Below are 22,983 nucleotides of genomic sequence, written 5' to 3'. Positions count from 1 at the left end.
GCACAGCGAGTTCTAGAAACGCGCACAAGTGGCCAGCGCGGGCTGCCTCCGGGGAGGAGGCCTGGGGACCCGGGAGGCAGGAGAGGGAGGCCCTCTCCTAAACTACTCCTTTCGTGCTGTTTACAAGTCTGAGCCCTATGAATAAGTTACCCACACTGAAAACGATTTTTAAAAAAGCTTTTGAAAGAAAATTATGTTTGTACAAAAAATTCCTAACATCTTAAATAAGTACAGTAATTCTGATTCATGGGGCTTTTCCTCCACAAACAGGACTTGGGGGTAAGAGAAGGCAGGTGTCAACTCTCCCAGCAGACAGGAACACGGATGGAAAAATACACCCTGGGAAAAGCTGATTTAGATTTCTGGAGAACAAATCACGGTTGCTTCCTCCAAATACCCTGGACGCAATGGGTCTCTCAAATTTTGTATTGTTTTTCAAACCCTAAAGAGGTGATCTGGACTCCCTGGTCTGACACCGGAGGCTCTCCACAACCTTACCTTGCCTTCAGGTGCCCAGACTGACTCCCACAACAGTCCTTCCTCTATGAAGGTTCCCTGACCTCGGGCCCGGAAGCCTCCCGTCACAGTGCTGGTCTCAGTATGCTGCCCTGCCTGCCCACACCACCACAGCTCCGGCCGAGAGGACAGAACGAGCACTGGGGTCACCACAGCCTAGCAGTATCCCACACAGAGTAAGAACTTATCGCCGATTCGAGTGACGTAAGCATTTAAATCTTTGTTGACTCCAAGAATGAAGCAGTACAGCGGAGACTGGCCCAGCTCCCCACCACCACACCCAGAGCAGGACCACCCTGGCAGTCTCTGCCTCTCAGAAGACCACGTGGCCTCTAAATGGTAGCCCAGGGAGTATAAACCAACAATAGAACTGATTTCTGCAAAAACTGTTACCTGCTCAGGACTCTCTATTCCAGACCTTCACAAGGGCTATTTATGCTGTTCCCTACACCTGGAACCGTACAGTACTCTCCACCCCCATCTGGTGTCCATCAGCAGGTCTCCATGCAAGTGACACCTCGCCCAGAAGGCCTTCCAAGACCTTTCAGAGCAGACTCTGTCCTCTGCCCCCACCATGCATAGTCACATCATGCCTAGAGACCTCCCCTCTGAGGTCCGAGGTCACAACGAACTACAGCTGGCCCCCCACGAAGGCAGACACTGTATCTCCAGGGCTGACACCACAGTGTAATAAATATTTTCTAAATGGAAAGTCCTACATCTAAAGTAACAAATATTTTTGAAAGTGTCTTTAGAAGATGGTCCCTTGGAAGAAACTTCATCATAAATATCTTCAACTATGAACGAATGACATAAATAAATGCACAGAGGGGGGTGCTGTATACAACACAAGAGCCACTAGCCACGTGCCGCTGTTGACATGCACATTAATTAAAATTAAATAAATTAAATAAAATTTGAAATTTAGTTTCTGAATCACATTAGTAACTGGTGATTCCAGTGCTGAGCAGTGCAGATCAGAACACGGCACCATCGCCTAAAGTTCTGGGACACTGGACACTGCTCGCTTGAATACCACAAGAACACGGGCATTTCAGATGTCCCAATCGGCCCTCTTACTGTGGAGAAGAAATCAGTTTTTCCTGACACTTTCGAAGTCTGAGAAAGTCACCAGAGCACGCTAAAACAGCCAATTATCTCCCAATAATTCAAATGATTCTCTTACAGATTTCTAAAGAGAAGTTCAACCCTGGGCTGACAGTGCTCTTCTGCAAACAGAACCCAACCCAGCATTACTAGAGGCACAACCAAAACAGCACAGAAAGTCGATCAGAACTTCATGCTTTTTTGTCATAGTCAGTGAAAGTTGTTTACTAAAAATATAAGATTTAATGTAAAGACACCCACAAATTAGGCGGAAAGGCTCTTTGTCCACTATGGGACAGTTTCTGCCAGCAAAACCCACAAATCACCCCACCCGAACTACCTAGGAGAATGGAAAGGAGTAAACCCCATTGCAACAGTTTCCAGGACAGAAGCTGCAGGAGAGAAAATCCCCCACGACACGGTGGAAACCTCGCTCTGAAGTGAACCCACCGACACTTCTTTCATCCCATCGACCTGACTCAACTGCACCGTGACCCCGAGGCCGTTTCTCCCCTAACGCTGGTTTTAGAAAAAGACTGTTTTTATGATTTCTCCATACTTGTTTTTCCTTTTTCACGAAGTCCTAACCTAAATCAACTCCTTGTCGAAAAACAATTCCAGGGACGCCTGGGTGGCTGCCTTCGGCTCAGGTCATGATCCCAGGGTCCTGGGATCGAGTCCCACATCGGGTTCCTTGCTCGGCAGGGAGCCTGCTTCTCTCGCTGCCTCTGCCTGCCTCTCTGCCTGCTTGTGTTACTCTCTCTCTCTCTCTGGCAAATAAATAAAATCTTAAAAAAAATTTTTTTTTAAAAGAAAAGAAAAGAAAAACAATTCCATTTAGACTTCAATTTTCCAATAGAGAAGCGGGTTTTTTTTGTTTTTGTTTTTTTCTTTTTTGGAGTGGAGTTGGGAGAGGAAGAGCGGGAGAGAATTTTTTTTTTTTTTTAAGATTTTATTTATTTGACTGACAGATCACAAGTAGACAGAGAGGCAGGCAGAGAGAGGAGGGAGGAAGCAGGCTCCCCGCCAAGCAGAGAGCCCAATGCGGGGCTCGATCCCAGGACCCTGGGAATATGACCTGAGCCGAAGGCAGAGGCTTTAACCCACTGAGCCACCCAGGCGCCCCTAGAGAAGCGTTTTAACTTCCAACACAGACTGGGTGAAGTCCGGTCTGTAGGATTCCTGCATCTCGGCTTCCAATTCCTTCTCCTGCAAGCTGGCGGAGACGACACTCACACTAGCGCTGGCGCAGGAAGAGAACCAGGCAGGGGTGGCACCTTCCCATTTATTCAGTGAGACACTCCCGTGGACCTGGTTCGGGCCCGACTCCTCACCTCCGTCGTCCCAACCCCCACCAGCCCACGAGGAAGGGCACGACTAAGGTCCTCCACACGACTGAAGACCAGCAACGGCTGCTGCAGCCCCGCAGCCTGTTCTACACCAGGAGCCACAGCAGCCCAGTACGAGGGCCTTTTTTCCCCCTGGAGAAAAAGATCACTACCTCACCTACCCAAGCTCAAATGTAAAGTCACTGGCCCAAGTCTCAGAAATGACGAGCTGAGATGCAGCGTCCACTCCAAGCAGAGGCCAGGCCTCCTTCCTTAATACCGCACCAGCCGCCTCCCATATAAAGAGCTCTGACATTTCCTTCAACTCTGAGTCATGGGTAGAAGGTTCTACTTTTAATCAGGTGACAAATACTCAAAATATTTTAATCCAAAGGAACTGGGTCAAGCTTTTATAGCCCGTAATTGTCAAAGCAAACCCTAATTATCTGATAGATTTCTACAGTTCCGAGTGTCATCATTTGGTTTATAATCAAATACCAAAATCTCCTTTATTTAAATATCACACAAGCCTCTCATAACAAAGAGGTTTTTCTGTTTTGTTTTGTTTGGGTTTTTTGCCCTTTCATTGGTTATTCTAACTACAAAGTTAAAACAGGTATAAATGGTACAGTTCTGGTAAAAAAAAGAAATCCAAAATATTTGGGTGGTAGTGCAAAGGGACGCTTTTGAAATAATAAAGACTCTGCTTCACAACAGAACTGTACAACCCCATGAAACAGCTTACCACCGTTAAGAACCACCTCCCGTCTGCATGGTGGCACGGGTGGACCAGAAAGACGTGCAAATTAATAGATTTTCAAACAGTAGTAGAGGGGACACCGAGACACAGGAAAGTCAGATATAATCAGGTGAAATTTTTTTCACCATTGGATTTCACTATTCTTAGTGATGGTTCCACTAAACATCCCTTTGATTAATGGAAATGAAACATGGGGGGAATTGTCACATGGGATGATGTCTTTCTACGGGGAAGGTTTAAAAAGAAAGGAATCCAACTCTAAGACACAGAGCTCAGAGACAGCCTTGCTTCCCAAATTTAGAACCAGAAACACCCCGAAGGCAGTTTTTCAATGTGAGCAAGTCATTCCCTATATCCTCTAAAATCCTGGGGGGAAAAGGAATCACTTTTGCTTACTTGCGTGCCTTTCCCGCACCCATTCCCTGTGTCTAAAGTGCTCTCCTGTAAATCTGAGTGATTCATGGCCCGTCCAGTCCAGGCTGGAGCTGGGCATCCTCCGCCCGGCTCCCACGGGACCCCACGTGTGGCTCCATCTCGGCGCTCCGGACAGAGGAGCACAGCCCCACAGAAAGTCCAAGGTACGAGAGGTCCCCAGTAGGCACTGCCCCAAGGACTTAGATTTCTTCGTCAGGGATGTGCTGCAATGTAAGAATTTTCCTGAAAGCAGAGTTTAAGACTGGGCTGGACAAGTGTGGCAACCCTCCCCCAATAAACGCCGGAGCCGTGCACGACCACGCCAGCCCCGAGGAGCCCATCAACCGTAGGACGGCGTTTCTCTTCCTTTTTTTTTTTTTTTTTAAGATTTATTTATTTATTTATTTGTCAGAGAGAGAGAGAGAGAGAGAGGGAGAGAGAGCGAGCGAGCACAGGCAGAGGCAGAGGGAGAAGCAGGCTCGCAGGCTCCCCGCCAAGCAAGGAGCCCGATGTGGGACTCGATCCCAGGACCCTGGGATCATGACCTGAGCCGAAGGCAGCTGCTTAACCAACTGAGCCACCCAGGCGTCCCTAGGACGGCGTTTCTAAGGACGGATGCACCACTAGGCAGAGGCCTCAGAGCGGGCCAGGGGACAGCAGGCACGTGTGCCGAAAACCAGAACGGATGGCCCGGAGTTTGAGAGCTTAGGAGAGACTGTCTGGGACAACCAGAGGACTTCGATGAGAGCAAGGGGCCACAGATCACATCCACAGGCCGTGCGCCGTGACACTCACGGAGACGAAACTGCTGTGAGCGCACAGGGAGCTTTTCTCAACATTACAGAAGGCACAGACCCCCGCGCGCCTCCCCGGCTGCCTGGCGCCTTGCTCTGTCAAGGTCCCCTCGGCTGATCAGGGGATCTCTGAGGTGCTACCCCTACCTGGACATCCAGCTCTGGGCTTCTCCATACAGGGACGTTCAGGGACCAGAACGTGATAAATGAAGCCCTCTTGGACGACCCTTTCTGACTCGAGCATTCTGGCACTTAATAGCCTTTTGTATTCTTGAGTTCTGCCTCCAAGTTTTTTCTGTCAACACAGTTCTAGGCTACTCAGAGCCATCGATAAGAATCCTCTGTATGCTGCTGCTTACAACCTAACAGTACCTCGGACTGAACTGTTGTATCAATAGTAAAGAACCAGAATCACCTAGCCATTTGCTGCTTAAACAACCCCATGAAAACTGCTTCAAGTTAGTTAAGAATCTTCAGAACACACCGCACCTCCTAAGTTTTTGCAATTTTAAATTTTCATGGTCCTCCCGTTCCTATTACAAAAACATATAATTGGAAATGGAGACAAGATCAATAGTCTGGACTACAGAATTCTTGGCTACATCCTGACTGTGTTACACCACACACATTGGACGCACGTGCATGGCTACCGTCTCTGACAGATCACCCACCAACCGGTCTCCTGTCCAAGGGACTGGGACTACGGGGCACATTCACTTTTCAGGAGAAAACCGAGGATCCTCAGAGCACAAATCCCACACTACATCAGGGTCGCACACTGTGGCGCGAGGGCCAGCTCCTGGCTCCGACAGAAGTTACTAGTTCACTGGCACACAGTGGCGCCCGCTGGTGTTCGTACAGGTGGTACGGAAATGGCAGTGTTCAGTAGCTATTAGCGACCATGTGGCCTGCAGAGCCAAAAATATGACCTCTGGCCCTTTACGGAAAGTCCGAGGACCCTTGCATTACATAAAAAGGGTGTGGGAATGAATGTGCAAACCAGAGCCCCGCACCCCGAGGCTCAGAGCCCCGCAGCATGTGAGGGCTCTGGGAAGGCCTTACGGTAAAGCTGCTCCGCTGCTCCCAGCCTCGTGTGAGCACAACACCTTTTCTGAGAAACGCTTCTCCGCATGCCTTCTAGTTTCCTTGGCATATACTTGGAATGCTGGCTTGAATTAAGATGGCAGAGGCGGTGTCCCGACTAATGGCACCCAAGAACTAAACTGGCTTAACCCAAGCTTTGCTCATCTTCCAGAGGTCACAACAAGGTACGTTTCATCCTAACCAGGGAAGGCACATTTTGGTAGAGTCATTTTAACTCTTCTGTTTTCAAACACACTAAGTAGAACACGAAGTCAGCACTTACGTGGCCCCAAGTAATCCCATACTCTGTCACAGAGCCGCAGAGGCAGGAGGGAGAAGTTGTACAAACACACCTACCGGTCGAAGCACAAGCTCCTTCATCCCTTTCCAAGCTGTTTCCACACCGTTTTAGAATCAGGGTATCACACTCGCATGTCAAACAGGAGTGACGCTTGGCGGTCTGCTGCGCTGCGAGGCACCCCTTGTGGGGTTCGTACTTACCCATCATCACCCCCAAGCAACTTCGACAGAGCCCTAGGTTATCCAAAAGTCCCTACTCTTCCAACATGTGTAAAAGTAAAGCAAAGTCGTGAAAAGCCCTGGCCCTAGAAGTCTCTATACAAGTTTATGTTTCCTATTTAGCCAGAACTCAATGAAGAGATGAAAAAAACGTGACTGGTCCTCAATTTTCCACTGTCACCGCAGGAAGGGGGGACCAAAATGCTGCACCAGAACCAGAGGGAAGGGGCAGCCCTTGCCCTGCACCCCCAGTAGGAAGAGCACATCCCGCTCCCCCAGAGCTGGTGGCAGACACCACCCCCCCCCCCAGATGTACTCCACCTGCTGGAGTCACGCTACTGAAACCTGCCAAGTACTGCAAGCTCGTAAACCCACGATTCAAGCAAATTTCACATTTATGGCCGTGGAGTTGTAGAATGAATATACACAGTTATTTACTCTCATCATCTAGGTTTGGTTCTACTTTTGGGCAGATCACCTCTCTCGAGTCTGGCTCCTTACGGAGAATCGGCAGGAAGAGTGTCTTCCCATCCTGCCTCATAGGACACTGTGAGGCCTGAGCTGAGGGGACAGGAGCAAAGCGCTCAGGTAAGTAACACAAAACACATACAGAACAGTTCACCGTTTTCTTGTGAAAGGTGTTATGGTTGGTAACTGTATTCACTCCAGGCTTTCTTTAAATATGGTTTCCTATGGCATTTAAAGAGATTCACGTTATAAAGTGTAATCACAACTGCTTAGGGACACTTATACAGGATAGAAAGAAACAGATCTGTGTGCAGTTTTCAGAAGACAGCCTTAAAAAACTTGAACTAAACAAGTTTTTGTTGTATGTAAATCTGGCTTCAATGAAGCTGACTGAACAAAAAAAGTTTATTGCTTGCATGGGTATCTTACTTCTCCTTCACTATTAAATCATGAATCCCTGCTGTTGAAAAACACTAATATGCTGTTTTAATCTGGACATATTAAATAAAGACGTTTCCAAAACACACGATTAACTACATACTGGAAACACACAGTCGTACCTCTTCCAATGGGTGCCGAGTGAAGGAAGACTGCGCTTGCAAGAAACCATTCACGCCTTCGATGTGGATCAAGAAAACGCTACTTCCACAACATCTCGTGGCATTAAATCCAGGGCCACTCCAGAGCTGAGGTCTGGGTGAGGTCAGAAGTACTATTTTTTCCTTCTTCCTCTTGCTACCTTCCTTTGGGGCACATTCTCTAGTTCTGCATCCCCTCTCCACACTCTCCTCAGAAGCACTCCCAGCCTCTCCTGTTTGTCATTTATCACTCAGAGATGCCACCTTACCTCACTGGCATACTTTAGGCACATCCACATTCCCCCTGCTAGATTGCAAGTGCCCTGTAGGGAGCACCCTGGCTATTAAGCTCCCCAATGTCAGGAGTACCGTCCTCTCCACCCAACGTCAGCGCTCCAGATTCACACAACGGACACCAATGGCTCCCAAGGCCAGTCCCACAGACATCTGCTGCGTGGTGGCACTCCGAATCACTCGTTTCTCACACCACCAGGCCTCCTCCTCCTAACCCCTCAGCTCCTCCCATGCACAGAGCTCCCATCACTCAAATTTTATCACAGAAAGAAACACACCTTGCTCCACCTCGCACAACTTTCTCCTGGGAGCCTCAAAAATACACCCCCTCATAAATACGGTTGAGTCTCCCTACTTTCCCATCTAACCCAATGCCCTCACTCCTCTGAGTGTATGCAATGCAATTCCTTTCGTCCTTTATTTGCTTAATACATATCCTTAAGATCTCTGTCTCAGACTAGCAGTTACGGGAGACAAGGCTGTACCTCGTTTCATGTGCCTGGTGATGGTCCTTCCCTCGGCCCCACGCTAACAGACTCTTGCCCAATAACATGACGTGATGAATGTGTAACCAAGGAACTCAACACAAGTATGAGCATGAATTTTATTCTTTAAATGATTTAAACTGGAGCTATTAAAAACTTTTTTTTGGTTCCACATTTGGAAAAGAGCGAGCTCCTGCCTTGGGAGGATCGAGGTTAGAAAGGCAGGGGAGAAGGTGGCCAAGAGGGAAAAATCCTTTCAGATAAACTTTGTTGTGATTTAGCAGTGCATCAAGTAAATATGTGACCATCCAATAACAGAACTACCCAAAAAGGCCATTCTCTCGGCTCCATCTTGGAAAGAACGGAACGTATATAGTTGGACAAGCCTTTCTGTTAAGTCTTGTGTTAGTAATTTATCCCTCTATAGAAAACACAATCTGTAATAAACTCCTTCAACAACAGCAAAGCTGCAAAGCCATTCAAAAAGTTACCAGTTTCGGAAGACAAGCTTCTAAGCTGAACTTGCCTGGTATGATCTTCGTTTCATATGATTAAAGACTTTTCACTCAAACATAGCAAGATTAATGAAGCAAAGGAGATCTGTTTTGCAGTAAAAGGGCATTTAAATCATGGCTGTTTCCACACTTCCTACTTCAAACAAGTTGACTTGACAAAATAAACACCACATTCAATTCTTTATCAATTTAAAAAAAAGGGGGGGGGGCGCCTGGGTGGCTCAGTGGGTTAAAGCCTCTGCCTTTGGCTCAGGTCATGATCCCAGAGTCCTGGGATCGAGCCCCGCATCGGGCTCTCTGCTCCGCGGAGAGCCTGCTTCCTCCTCTCTTTCTGCCTGCCCCTCTGCCTACTTGTGATCTCTATCAAATAAATAAATAAAATCTTTTAAAAAAATTAATAAAAAATAAAAATCATAGTATTAGTGACTTTTATGTCCCGTGAGACTTATTTACTACCCCCGCTCACCATTCCACAACTGTATTAAAACTAGACAAGAATCTCCTTAGGGCGAATTTTTAAAAAATCGTTTCTCTCATGCCTACCTTAATATTCTAGGAATTGTGTTAAAACTGAAGCCACAGAACTGAAGTAGTTTTGTTTCAACAGGAGAAATACGTTTTTTAGACCATTAGTAAAAATATGCCAGTGGCCACAGAAATATTTGCACAAGCTGAACAGCTGTGTCTACTGCAAATCTGAAGGCATTGCTGCAGCAATATAATTCAATTTGGACCCATTCACTATAAACTGATTTTCAGATGCTGCTACTGCAAGACTGTACTGGAGAAACGCAGGCTGCGCTGGAGACAGAATTGTTCCCAGCAGCGCACAAGTTTTTACTGCAAAGGAGAGCTCTGAAAGAGGAAATACAGCTCCATCATAATGGTACCGTGGACCAGCCCACAAGAGCCCAGAGTTATTAAATGAATAGAAACTAAAATACTTCTTAAGCAACTGATGGGATTATCTCAGAAAGTTTTCAGAGATGCTGTTTCAAAGGACGTTTTATTTAACACCCTGCTTAAAAAAAGGGGGGGGGGGAGGGCAAAACTGCAATTCCCACATTCCTTAACGTATTTGTTTTATACATCTACACTGTAAAAACCGCACCAGCTCAAGTGGACATTGTAGCCCAAAAGGATCTGCTACCTAACTTTCTTTTAAGGTTATGCCTCTGAAATTAAACACACCAGAGCAACTTTGATGACATGTTGCTAACGAAGTCTGGGCTGGAGACGTAAGTGACCAAACAACGAGAGTTTTCAGGATAACTGCTCAACATTTTCCCAAGGAGCACGTTCCAAGAAACTTCCAAGTCTTAACTTCCAGGCTGGCTGCTGCTATGAGTGTCTTCTGGTCGCAGCGCTGCGAACTGTGCTACTAGTTCAGAAAACACTTTGGGTCCCCCCTGCGCGGCACTTTCCCCTTCCCGGACCAGGAAACCTACCCTGTGCTGTCATCCCTCCGGGCAGCCCCGCGCGTGCCGACGCACGGCGGCACAGGGAGGCGCGTGGAATCCCCACGAAGTCGAGCGCGCTCCACTTTACTTTTCCTTCCCGCAAGTACCGCTCGCTTTCGGCTCGCGGAGGACTCCCCAACTCCGGGGCCGGCCGCGAGCGCCCGGGCAGGGCCGGCCCCCGCTCGGGGCCCCGGCGCACTGTGGCCACAAACTTCCCCTCGGCCGGCCCGGCGGGGTCCCGGGAAGCGGCCGCGCGGGCCTGCGCCTCGGAGAGGGTCTCCCCGGCGCTCACCTGCGGGTGGGGCCCCCGCCCCCCGCCAGGCCCCCCCTCACCTGTGCTGTCATTCGCCGAGAAGCCGGGCGAGCTGAGTTTGGCTCGTTTGGGGTTGGGCGGTCCGTCCAGCAAGTTCTCGGCCATTTTCACCTGCTCGCGGAAACAGCCCCGAGCGCGGGCGGCCGGGCCGGCAAGGGCTCCGGGGCGGGGGTCGGCGCCGGCCCCGGCCGGCTGCGAGGGGAGAGGAGCGAGCGCGAGCCGCGAGTCGCGAGCGAGCGCCGAGGGAGAGGGAGGGCGCAGGCCGGGTGGGGGAGGCGGCGGCCAAATCTCAGCCACAGCAACAGCGCCCCGCAGCGCTCACCGCCCGCCCCCGGCCGCCGCCGCCGCCGCCGCCGCCGCCGGCCGCGGCCCCCTCATCCCCTGCCCGCCTCCCGAGCGCGACACTCCGCGGCGGGGGCGCCCCGGCGGCCCGGCCGCCCCCCCGGGCCCGGCTGGCAGCGACGGCGCCCGGCCGGGCGGCTCAGGCAGTCCCCGGGAACATGGTGCCGCCGCTGCCGCCGCGCCGCCGCCTCGCTCCCCCCCCGCGCCCCACTTAATTAATTCGCTCGCGGCCCGACGACCGGGGGGCTCCGGGCTCCGCTCCCCGCCCGCGGCCCGCCGCCGCCGCCGCCGCCGTGAGGAAAAACAATGCGCGAAGCGGGGCCGCCGCCGCCGCCGCCGCCCCCCCACCCCCCGTTCCGCCGCCGCCGCCGCCGCTGCCGCCGCCGCCGCCGCCGCCGCCGCCGCCGCGGCTCCGGGAGGCCGAGCCGAGAGGCGAGCGGGGCCGCCGGAGCGGGCGCCGAGGGCCGGGCGGAGCGGGCCGGCCGGGCGGAGCGGGGTGCGCGGGCGGTTGTGGGGCCCGGGACCGGCGGGGCCGAGTAGATCGCGCTCGAAGCCCCGGTCGGGTCCGCGACAAGATGGCGGCTGTTGATTCCTCAATTAAAAAAAAAAGAAAGTTTTTTTTCTTCTCTTTCCAGAGCCTGAACGGGGAGGGGGAGGGGGCGGGGCACGCCGGTGCGTCACCCCCCCGCGGCGTCACCACGCACGGCCCCCGCCCCGCCCCCTCCACCTGCGCCGTCCGCGGCGGAAAGAGCCGAGCGCGCTCGGGCGGAAGGGGCCGAAGGCGCGGCCAGCGTGCGTGGGGCGGCGGGGCTGCCCCGGCGGCGGAGCTGCCGCGCCTGTGGGACGCCCCGCGCCCGGCGCGGCCGCCACTTTTGTTCTGCTTGCGGCTGGGCGGCGAGGGCCGGGGTTGCGGCCTGGCGGCGAGCCGGGCCCCCAGGCGTGGAGTCGGCGCCGGCTGGGCCCGCCAGTCCCGCTGGGCGACTCTGCCGGGTCCCGGCTCCTCACGGCCCCGTCCGTCCGCGACTCTCCCCCCGTGATCGGGCCTGGCCGCCTCCCCTCGCCGGATGCCAGCGACGCGTCGGGTCTCCTGCAGGTTACAGACCGCCCGCGAGTGTGTGCAGAGGGGGAAACTGAGGCAGGAAGTGGCAGAGGTGGGGACTCGCCCCCCCACCCCCAAGTGAAGTGAGGGGGTCGCAAGACCCCTGGGCCGCTGTTCCCCAGCGCGACGCGACCGGGCTGCCCGGTGCGACACCCTCAGCTGCGCGGGAGGTGGCGGGCGCGGCCTCCGGGCTGGGGTCCCCTTACATCAGGGCTTCGGGCCTGGACGTCTCGGGAGCGCCCCCGCCCTGAAGTCCACCTGGCACCCCGCGGGGGCTCCAGGCAGGTGTGCGGCCCGGGGGAGACCGGCCCGGGGGAGGGGGTGGCCACTCCCTGCGGGACAGTCCGGCAGAACGCTACGGTGTTCACGTCTCAGGGCCTCATCTGCTCCTCAAAACTTGCCGGCGCTTCGTCCCGAGGTGCTCATCTGCAAGGTATCACCGGCGGCCCGGTTTCCTCGCCAGAACCCTGGGAGTCCGCGCAGACTCCGCCCTCCCGCTCCACGCAGCCCTCCCCGCGTCCTTCACCTGTTCCTCCCCGTCCCACTGCCCCAGAGTCGTCCTGCATCGCCCGGGTGGCTCCGGGGGCAGCTTCCCCCTGTGTCCCTTGCGCTCCGCATTTCCACCCACGCAGCACCCGCGTTAAGTTCCTGACAAAAGAGAGCACGAACTCTCGTTAAAACAAAGAGCTCCTGCACAGAGGAGGGGGGAAAGGGCTGTACCTATGTAGTCTGTAAAACAGAAGAAAGCGTGCAGGGCTGTTTAAAGTAAAGAATGTGTAGTGTAGGTACCAGAAAAACCATCCTCCTCCAGTGTCAAGACCGAGGGATCTCTCTACTTTTTCCTGTTCGTGTTGTTTGAGACCTTGAGCTGCCTCCCTATCTGTCTCTTAACTTCTCATCTCTCTCTGCACCATCACTCCCTCATACCCACCCGGCCACGAGGAAGTTCTCATCATTCAGGCCTTTTTATACTTTGGCAAATGCTGTTCGCCATGCTGAGATTCTCCAAGACCCTCTTCAAATGTCACCTCCCCTAGGAAGCCCTCCTAGCCCACTTGAGAGCTCCCACAGCACTTCCAGGCACACTAACCTTTTTTTTTTTTTTTAATCCATTCATGTTTTTATTTCCATCCGACATCCCTTGCAAATCTCCTGAGGGCATTGGCATTGTGCTAATCTCTTGGGCAAAGAATAAAGAAGTTCTTATATATTCAAGAAGGTCAAATAGCAGGCCCTGGAAATCACAAACAGGTATTGAAGAAGTCCGTTTGCATAGTTAGGCACGAAGTGTATCAAGTCATAGGGTGACACAGGGCCGGCAGCATCTGTATGGGAGTGTGCCACGGGTGTCCCTATTAGCACGAGTCTGTGGGCCCTCCAGGGGCCAGGGTATGTCTTAGTCATAGCACAGTGCCCAGCAAGAAGTAGGTTTGTAAAACTGAATGAATGAATGAGTGAACAGAAGAATGAAAGAATGCTGTCAGTTTCCTCCCGAGTCCCACAGATCTCCAGGACACTGAAAAGAATGGGCTCAACCTGAAACAGTCCAGGCCACTCCTCCACAGAGGGCACAGTACGTTAGGTCCCCATGAGGCCTCAGCCAGTGCCTGCCTTAGGTCAGTAGGGACACCACCCAGCGCTCTGGGTCCCTCAGTACATGGTTTACATGGTAGTGGGCACATGAGCTGCCACCATCCCCCCACTGGTGGGCAGCGATGGCATGGGTCATGCCTTACTTTATAGAGAGGAAAATTGAGGGGATCTAGTCCAGATGACCCAGAGGTAAATGCTCTGGACATGTCAGGGCCAGGCCTGAAACAGAAGTCTTCAAACTGCGTGCCCCATGCTCTTCCTGCCTCAGCCCGCTCAACCCTGAAACCTACCTTTTCTCTCTCATTTGAATCATTTCGATCAGTTCCTCTGGTATTTCCTGATACCTGCTTTTTCTTTCCTTTCTATGTCTTCTCCGCCTGGTCTGACTCTTGTCAAAGAACACTGTGCGTAGACATTTGATGGGGTATAGCAAGGAAGGAAGTATGGTTCCTGCCGGCACACGCTTAGCTGGGATCAAGGTCAACGCAGACGAAACAACACTGTTAAGTGCCCTCTGTATGCCCCAGGCCACTCTACCCCACACTGCCCTTGGGTCAGCACTTGTCCTCATGTTAGAGGCAAGGAAATAAGGCCCAGAGGAGGGCGAGTTTCCCAGCCACACAGGGGCTCCAGTGGGTTCCACAAACCTCACCCTTCCCAGTTTCATAGGCCATATGACCAAGGGATCCCTGTTTACAGAATGAGTGAGGGCTAGAGGGACAAGGTGGGGAGGGGCCAGAACAGGCGCAAAGGAAAGATTTCCTGAGAAAAGTCCATCTGAATCCATCAACTGATGAATGGATCAACAGATGTTAGGCCACACAAAGGCATATCATTCGGCCACACGAGAGGATGCAGTACAGATACACACTATGGCACGGATGCACCTTGAAGATGGGACGCTCAGAGAAAGAAGGCAGTCACCGAAGACCATATATTGTCTGTTTCCATTTGTATCAAGTGTCCAGAGCAAGGCAAATCCAGAGTCGGAAAGCACATCAGTGGTTGCTGGACAGAGGGAGGAGATGGTGAATGCAGCCAAAGGTTATGGGGTTTCTGTTTGGTGTGATGAAAGTGCCTTAAAATTGATGGTGATGATGATTGCACAACACGGAACATAGTAAGCACCATGAAAATCTACACAAGGGGTGAATTGTACGGTCTGTGGGTTGTACATCAGTAAAGCTGGCTTTTAACATGCCGATTTGGAAGGAGGGAAGACAAATCAGGAATGACGGAGGGAGGTAGGCCTTCCCAGCAGAGGAAACAAGTCAGGGGGTCCAGTTGGAAAAGCACAAAGGGGTTTCTTTTGTGGTGCCAAGAGGAAGGGTCAAGGATGGGGTTGGAGTCAATGTAACTGGCATTTCCTAACTGGGGGTGGAGGGATGAACCAGCAGGCAGAAAACAGGGACCAAGATCACAGATGGAACAGCCAAGAGGCAACTGAGGAGAGACAGTCCTCCCCGCTGGCTCCAGCGGCCTCCGGCCTCAGCCCCCACTGGACACCTCACACTCAGTGGGCCCCAAACAGAGGCCACAACCTTCTCCCCACACCAGCTCCTCCTCTCACTCTCCCCATCCCAGGAACCGCCCTGCCTGTTTTCGGTGGGATTTGGCATAGCTTTCCACCTCCTCTGTGCTGAACCTTTCATCTCGGCCCCTTGCCCCCCAGGGATGACTCCTCAATAAACACACAGTCTCCATGGTTAACCGGATGCTGCCCCAACTCTCCCATTCCTACCCAAGCTGCTTGACCCCGTTGTCTGCACTGACCCGACCCGCTTCCTCTTCTCCCATTCACTGCTTTTATTTTTACTCATAAAACATTTCAAACGAGTTATAGAAAATAATAAATAGACACTTAGGTCTACATGATCGAGGTCGGCAATGCTAACACCTTGCCACACTGGCTTCAGATCTTTGTTTTGTTTATTTATTTAAGAACTAACATGTCAGAGATAGAACTAAAGCCACCCTTCCCTGCGTCCCTCCCCCAAAGTCACCATTCATCTGGAGTTACCTGCAAGATGTATATTTTCCTTAGGTCGAAGTACATGAAATTGCCATACTTGACCATTTCCCCCCTCCTATGGCCAATTTCTATGGTTCATCTAAGATGACATATGCGCCCAACCGTTAATGATATTTGCTTTGGGACGCCTGGGTGGCTCAGTTGGTTAAGCGTCTGACTCTTGGTTTCAGCTCAGGTCATGATCTCAGGGGCGTGAGATGGAACCCCACACTCAGTGCAGAGTCCGCTTGTCTCTCTCCCTCTGCTCCTCCCTACCCCCGCTCTCTCTCTCAAATAAATAAATAATATCATTAAAAAATTAGTATTTGTTTTGAATATCAAGACATTTTTACATAAATGGCATATTATATGCTTCCCCTTGGAAATCTCTTCTTTGCATGCAACATTTAGTTTTTTTAAATAACCGAGGTAAGATATATGTATATAATACTATGTATAACATAGTATTTTGCCCATTTTAACTGTTTTTCAGTATACAGTTCTATGGCACCAGGTACATTCACAAGCACAACCACCACCATCATCCAGCACAGGAACTTTCTCATCCTCCCACACTGCAAGTGCACCCATTCAACAATCACTCTCCATTCACTACTCCCCCCAGCCCCGGACAATCACCATTTGACTCTAAGAGTCAGCTGTGTTGTAGCGTTCAGAATTTCCATCCTTTCAAAGGCTGAATACTACTCCATTGCTCGTATATACCACATTTTGCTTGTCATCAGATGGACACTTAGGTTGCTTCGCCTTTCGGCTGTTGGGAACAAGGCTGCTGCGAGCGTGGGTGTATGACTATCTCTTAGAGGCCCAGCGCTATCTCAGTCCGTTCAGGCTGCTATAAAAAATACCATATGCTGGGTGATTTATGAACAACAGAAATTTATTTCCACACAGCTCTGGAGGCTGAAGTCCAAGATCGAGGTGCCTGCAAATTTCATGTCTGGCGAGGACCTCCTTCTTGGTTCATAGATGGTGTCTTCTCACTGTGTACATGGTGGAAGGAGTCAGGGAGCTCTGTGGATCTTTTATGTGGGCACTAATCCCACTCATGGGGGCTCCACCCTCATGACCGAATCACTTCTTAAAGGCCCCACTTCTTTTTCTTTTTTTTTTTTTTAAAGATTTTATTTATTTATTTGACAGACAGAGATCACAAGTAGGCACAGGGGCAGGCAGAGAGAGAGGGGGAAGCAGGCTCCCTGCTGAGCAGAAAGCCCGATGCGGGGCTCGATCCCAGGACCCTGGGATCATGACCTGAGCTGAAAGCAGAGGCTTTAACCCACTGAGCCACCCGGGCGCCCAAAGACCCCACTTCTTAATACCATCACACCAGCAATCAGGTTTCAACATACGAATTTTGAGGGCCACAAACATTCAGTCTGTAGCAATGGGTACAAATATCTCTTTCAGACTCTGCTTTTCAGTTCTTTTGGGTATATACCTAGATTTGGAATTGCCGGGTCATATGATAATCCTATTCTTAATTTTTTAAAGATCATGGTAGCTGCACCATTTTACATTCCCAGCAACAGTGCACAAAGGTTCCAGTTTTTCTGCATTCTTATCAACACTCATCATTTTCTGTTTGTTTTTATTTTTGTTTTGTTTTGTTTGATAGTAGCCATCCTAGTGGATGTGAGGTGGTATCTTCTGGTTCATTCCTTTTAACTTCTATATTGCGTTCTGTCCCAGGAACAAACCACATGACACCTAGCTATTCTCCTCCTAAGGGACAGTTAGACTGTTCCTACTTTTCCTATGACAAACAGGGCTGCAATGACTATTCTTATACATCTTCCCATACTGAAACTGTACCTAAGAGAGTCTCTCCAGGGAGAACACTGAGAAGCAGATTTCCTAGGTTCAATGGCATTTTAGGCAGATTTCTGGTAGAGAGAGATAGCATCTGCAGAAGAGACAAACTCGTGGAAAGATTCATAAAAGGGCTACTTACAAAGTCAGGACAGGTTGCACAGAAACCATAAGGGACAAGGTAGCTAGTCAGGGGCTAGAGACAGCTGAGCCGTTACTGCCATGAGGTCCAAGGAACGTGGAAAGGAATGCTTGCTGAAATCAGGAAAGAAAGGAATTGTGTGGAGATGGCCATCCCCGAGGATTCAGCTGGCTGCAAGTGTCCCTGACCACTCTGGTCTCCTGCCCGGCTGCCCCCTGAGAACCCAAGCCCGAGGGCATGGCAGCCTGCCGAGCTCAGCCTCCTGAGGCATGGGGCTGGGAAGAGAAGGTTGAGTGGAGGGGGACGTATATGACGATGTATGGCGCGTAGCGTATACTTGTCTTCAACTTTAGAAGGAATTTACATGTCCACCAGCATGATATTGTGATCCATACCCACACATCTTTGTCAATATTGGCTGCTTACCAGACTTAATAATCTTTCCCTCAGTCCTTAGGGATGAAATGCCATCTTATTATAATTTTAATATGCAGTTGCCTAATTACTGATGAAGCTGAGCATTTTTATATACTTATTAGTTGTTTGGAGTTTTATATGCAATGAATTGCCTGATGTAGCCTTTGCTTGTTTACTATGTGGTCCTTCGTCTTTCTCTCATTCATTCACACGAGTTTCTTTCAAAATTTTGATGCAAATCCTCCAAATAATAAAGTACATTGAAGATAGTTTCTCCTGTCTGTGGCTTATCCTCACATGGTTAGCGTCTTTCATCATATGGAAATTTTTACATTTTAATTTCTCCAAATTTATGACTCTTGCCCTCCATGGTGTGTACTTGTGGCTTAAGATTTCTTTCCATATCCCGATGTCAGAAAAACATTCTTCTATGTTTTTCTCCTAAAAAAAATGTATAGTTTTGCTTTTTCACCTGTAGGTTTATATGTGGTTTGAGGTAGGAACCAACTTATTTTTCCTGGCAGATAGATAATTTTGTTTATTGAGAGCTTCATCCTTTCCTCTTTGATCTGTAATGTCAACTGCTTTCTTAATTCTACCTCCTCTATTCAATTCTATTCAATTAGTCTGTTTGGACTCTGCCACACTATTATTACAATGTTTCAAATGTTTCAAATTTAGAGTAACTCCTGCTATGTGGTAAGGAGAGTGTCCCCCACCCCTCCATCCTCTCCAAAGTTGTCTTGATTTTTCCTGACCCTTTACTCTTCTATGTAAATCTTAAGGGGCTAGTTTTTTCCAGGAACCATAAAAAAAAAAAAAAAGAAACTGGAATTTTTATTGGAATTCTATGAAATCTGTAGATTAATTTGAGTAGAGCGGACATTTTACTTACCTGTTTTTAAAGATTTTATTTATTTATCTGAGAGAGAGGAAGAGAGAAAGAATCTGAAGCAGACTCCCTGCTGGACACAGAGACTGACATGGGGCTCAATCCCCCAACCTCAAGATTACGGCCTGAGCCAAAACCAAAGTCAGACCCTTAATCAACTGAGCCACCCATGTGCCCCTAGAATTGCCGTTTTAGTAGTAACAAGTCTTCCTATCAATTAGCAAGCAAGATGGAGGACGGAGGAACCCGTCACACAACCCTGTGGGATGTGACCTGCAAAACCCCAAATCTGGGAAGATCTGTAGGAAACACAACTTGGTTTCCCTTAACAAATAAATTTCAAAGTAAATTCATACATATTTATAACAAGCAGTCACGTGAGGATGTTATACGGACCCTGATTCCAGCAAATCAAAATGATGAGACAACTGGAAATTGAACTACTGACTGGTATGGAATTATAGTGTCCGGGGGTGCCTGGGTGGCTCAGTGGGTTAAGCCTCTGCCTTTGGCTCGGGTCATGATCTCAGGGTCCTGGGATCGAGCCCAGCATCGGGCTCTCTGCTTGGCGGGGAGCCTGCTTCCCCCTCTCTCTCCGCCTGCTGCTCTGCCTGCTTTTGATCTCTGTCCATCAAATAAATACATAAAGTCTTAAAAAAAGAAAAAAAGAAACTGGTGTTGGGGCTCCTGGGTGGCTCAGTCAGAGAAGCATGCAACTCTTGAGCTCAGGGTTGTGAGTCTGAGTCCCATGTTGGGTGTAGAGATGACTTACTTACAAATAAATAAATTTTAAAAAGAAATTAATATTAAGTTTTATGTGTGATAATGATATTGTAATTATATATCTTTAAAACAGTCCTTATATTTTAGATGTATAGGCTGAAATGTTTGTAGATGGGAGAATATATTAGCTGGGAGGGGTAGATGGAAAACAGATTAAACAAGTCTGCCCAGTAATTGATAGTTACAGATGCTCACTGATGGACAAAGTTTCATTGTATGATTCTGTGTCTTTTTGTGTATCTTGAAATTTTCATACTAAAAAATTTCTAAAATATTAAAATATCGGCTCTTTCCATCTACAAACATGATACAGCCATTCATTTGTTTAAATTTTCTTCTTCTTTCAATAGAGTTTTGTACTTTTTTCTATAAGGTGTTGCACATCTTTGGCTGATTCAACAAATCTGTCAAACCCAATTATTGATTCTGAAAGCACCGATAGTTTTTGTCTAGAATCTCTTGGATTTTCTGTGTAAGCCATTGGATCTCATGTAAAACAAGAAAAGAAAACAATGGAATTTTGTTTCTTTTGGCCAGTACTCATAACTTCCATTTCTTTGTCTTGTTATATACACTGCTGGCTAGAGGCTCTGGGATTATACCAAATTCATTCTTAGGATCTGGGATCATACCGAATTCAAGACTTAGAGGCCTCTAAGTCTTGTTACCAACTTGAGTAAGATGGTGTTTTCCGTAGATTCATCCTTTCCACAAATATTCGGTGAACACCTACAATGTGCCAGGCACTGTACCAGGTATGTGGGCCACCACAGCAAACAAATCAGAGGTCCCCGTCCTCACAGACCTCACATTCCAGTAGGCAAAAAGAGGAGATTAATGTTGGTTTGTTGGTTTTTTGTTGTTGCTGTTGTTTAAGATTTTATTTATTTACTTGAGAGAGAGAGAGCAAAGTGGTGGAGGATGAGAGGCAGGCTGCCCATCGAGCAGGGAGCCCGATGCAGGGCTCAATCCCAGGACCCTTGGATCATGACCTGAGCTGAAGGCAGAGGCTTAACCAACTGAGCTGCCCAGGTGCTCCCCGAGGAACATTATTAATGAGTAAATTCTACAGTAAGTATGAGAAAGTGACACGTACTATGCAGAAGAGGAATGGATTTGGTTAAGGAGGATCCAGAGTTCAATGATGGGACAGGGCAGGAACAGCAGGTGCAATTTTATTTTTTTTTAAAGATTTTATTTTTGGGGACGCCTTGGTGGTTCAGTGGGTTAAAGCCGCTGCCTTCGGCTCAGGTCATGATCCCAGGGTCCTGGGATCGAGCCCCGCATCGGGCTCTCTGCTCAGCAGGGAACATGCTTCTTCCTCTCTCTCTGCCTGCCTCTCTGCCTACTTGTGATCTTTGTCTGTCACATAAATAAATTTAAAAATCTTTTAAAAAAAGATTTATTTTTTTACTTGACAGAGAGAGAGAGAGAGAGATCACAAGTAGGCAAAGAGGCAGGCAGAGGGGGGGGGGGGAAGCAGGCTCCCTGCCAAGCAGAGAGCCCCATGCTGGCCTCAGTCCCAGGACCCTGAGACCATCTCCTGAGCCAAGTCAGAGGCTTAACCCACTGAGCCACCCAGGTGTCCCACAGGTGCAATTTTAAATAAGGTGATGGAGTTGGGCCTTGTGGAGAAAATTATATTAGAACAGAGACCTGGAGGAGGAAAGAAGTGGGTGTGTGAGTGTCCGGGACACGACACAGTCAGCTTGCAGCCCCGCAGCAGGGATGCCCTGGGCTGTTTGCAGACGAGAAGGCCCCAAGAAGCTGTCAGGGCTGGGGCAGGCTGAGGAGGAAGGAAGTGAGCTCACGGAGGAATGGACTAGTGGGAGCCCACCATAGAGGTGCTGACCGCATTCTTGGGTGTCTTCCTTTTTCTTTTTGTTTAAGCTCCTTCTCCAAACGTAGCATCCTGACTTCGATAATACTTAGACCCTCTAGAGACCTTCAGTCAAGAATACTATCCCTTCTGGGGGCATCTGGGTGGCTCAGTGTGTTGGGCATCTGGACTCTTGGTTTTGGCTCGGGTCATGATCTCAGGATCTTGAGATCCGTGCTGAACAGCAAGTCTGTTTGAGATTCTCTCTCCCTCTATCTCTTAAAAAAGGGGGGGTACTATCCCTTCTCGTTGCGCTTCACCCCTTTAGGCTTCTCTTTCCCCCTCTTACCCACCTTAAAGTACTTGGTTGACTGTCCCGGACACCAGGCTGCACGTAGTCTCCCTTTTCCTTGTGCACTGTTGTTGCCCTTGCTGGAGGAAGCCACCGCTGGGTCGGTTCACCCAACTCCTGCCCGATCAGTTGCACGAGGCTGAGAAAAAAGCATGTGACACACAGACTGATATCCCCTTAGTGACAACAGACCCCGAATGGGTGCTGACTGCCACTGGGCAATCATGCAGTTCCACAGTGGCTTCCTGGCACGTCCCCAAGACCCCAGGATGCCTGCCCCCGTCCCCACCCTCGCTCCTAGCTGGAGGAATCATCCGGCTCTGCTGAGTGATGGAACCCACTGCATGAGAACCTCCCGGCATTCCCGGAAGCATGTCCTCCCCTGAATGTGCACTGACCTGCTTTCAGCCAGAGCAGCCCCTCCACCTCGCCTGCAGACCGTCCCTCCTTCTACCTGCCAAGCACTCACCTCCCAGAACTCTCTCCAGGCCATCAACTTCCCCCTCTCTGCTGAATCATTCCCTTCAGCACATAAATGTGCTCTTACTTCTCCCATTCTCAAAAAGAGAAACAAACCAACCAACAAAACAGGCTTCTCTTGATCCCATCCCCTGCCAGTCACCTAGTCACATCCCAGCTCCATTTTGCCGCAAAACACCTTTTAAGAGTTGTCCCTATGTGTGGTCTCCTATTTCTTCCTTCAATTAAAAAAAAAAAAAGTTCCATTTACCCATCCCCCTTCCTATAACTGTCATAACTTTGACTTCAACATGCATTAATTGACCTCATCTAACATTGTTATTATTACTTTAAATAGTCAGTTGTGTTTAAGTTATAACAAGAAAACATTTTATTTACTGTTTTCTGTGCTCTTTATTTCTTCCGGTAGATATGAGTTCCCGTTAAGGACCATTTTCCTCCAGCCCAAAGGATTTCTTTAGCATCTCTTAGCATTGCAGGACCTCTGGCAACAAATTCTCCCAGCTTTTGTTTGTCTGAAAATCAATGTATTTCACCCTCATATGAAGGATATTTTTATGGATATGAAATTGGGGCTGATGAGTTT

At 49.6% G+C, this 22,983-nt stretch overlaps 1 protein-coding gene across 1 annotated transcript in view; it reads right to left on the bottom strand.

Moving 5' to 3' along the window:
* Positions 1-10,971, bottom strand: part of CREBBP (CREB binding lysine acetyltransferase) — a 123,461-nt gene extending 112,490 nt beyond the window's left edge. Inside the window, exon 1 of the mRNA XM_080830005.1 lies at positions 10,655-10,971. Within this exon, the coding sequence (XP_080686131.1) occupies positions 10,655-10,739 (85 nt within the window). The 5' untranslated portion in view covers positions 10,740-10,971. The remainder of the gene's footprint in view (positions 1-10,654) is intronic.
* Positions 10,972-22,983: the final 12,012 nt, after the last annotated feature.

Source organism: Martes martes (assembly GCF_963455335.1).
Source record: "Martes martes genome assembly, chromosome: 18".
NCBI lineage: Eukaryota > Metazoa > Chordata > Mammalia > Carnivora > Mustelidae > Martes > Martes martes.
The sequence above is the reverse complement of the archived record's forward strand: the minus strand, read 5'-3'. Positions and strand labels throughout refer to the sequence as shown.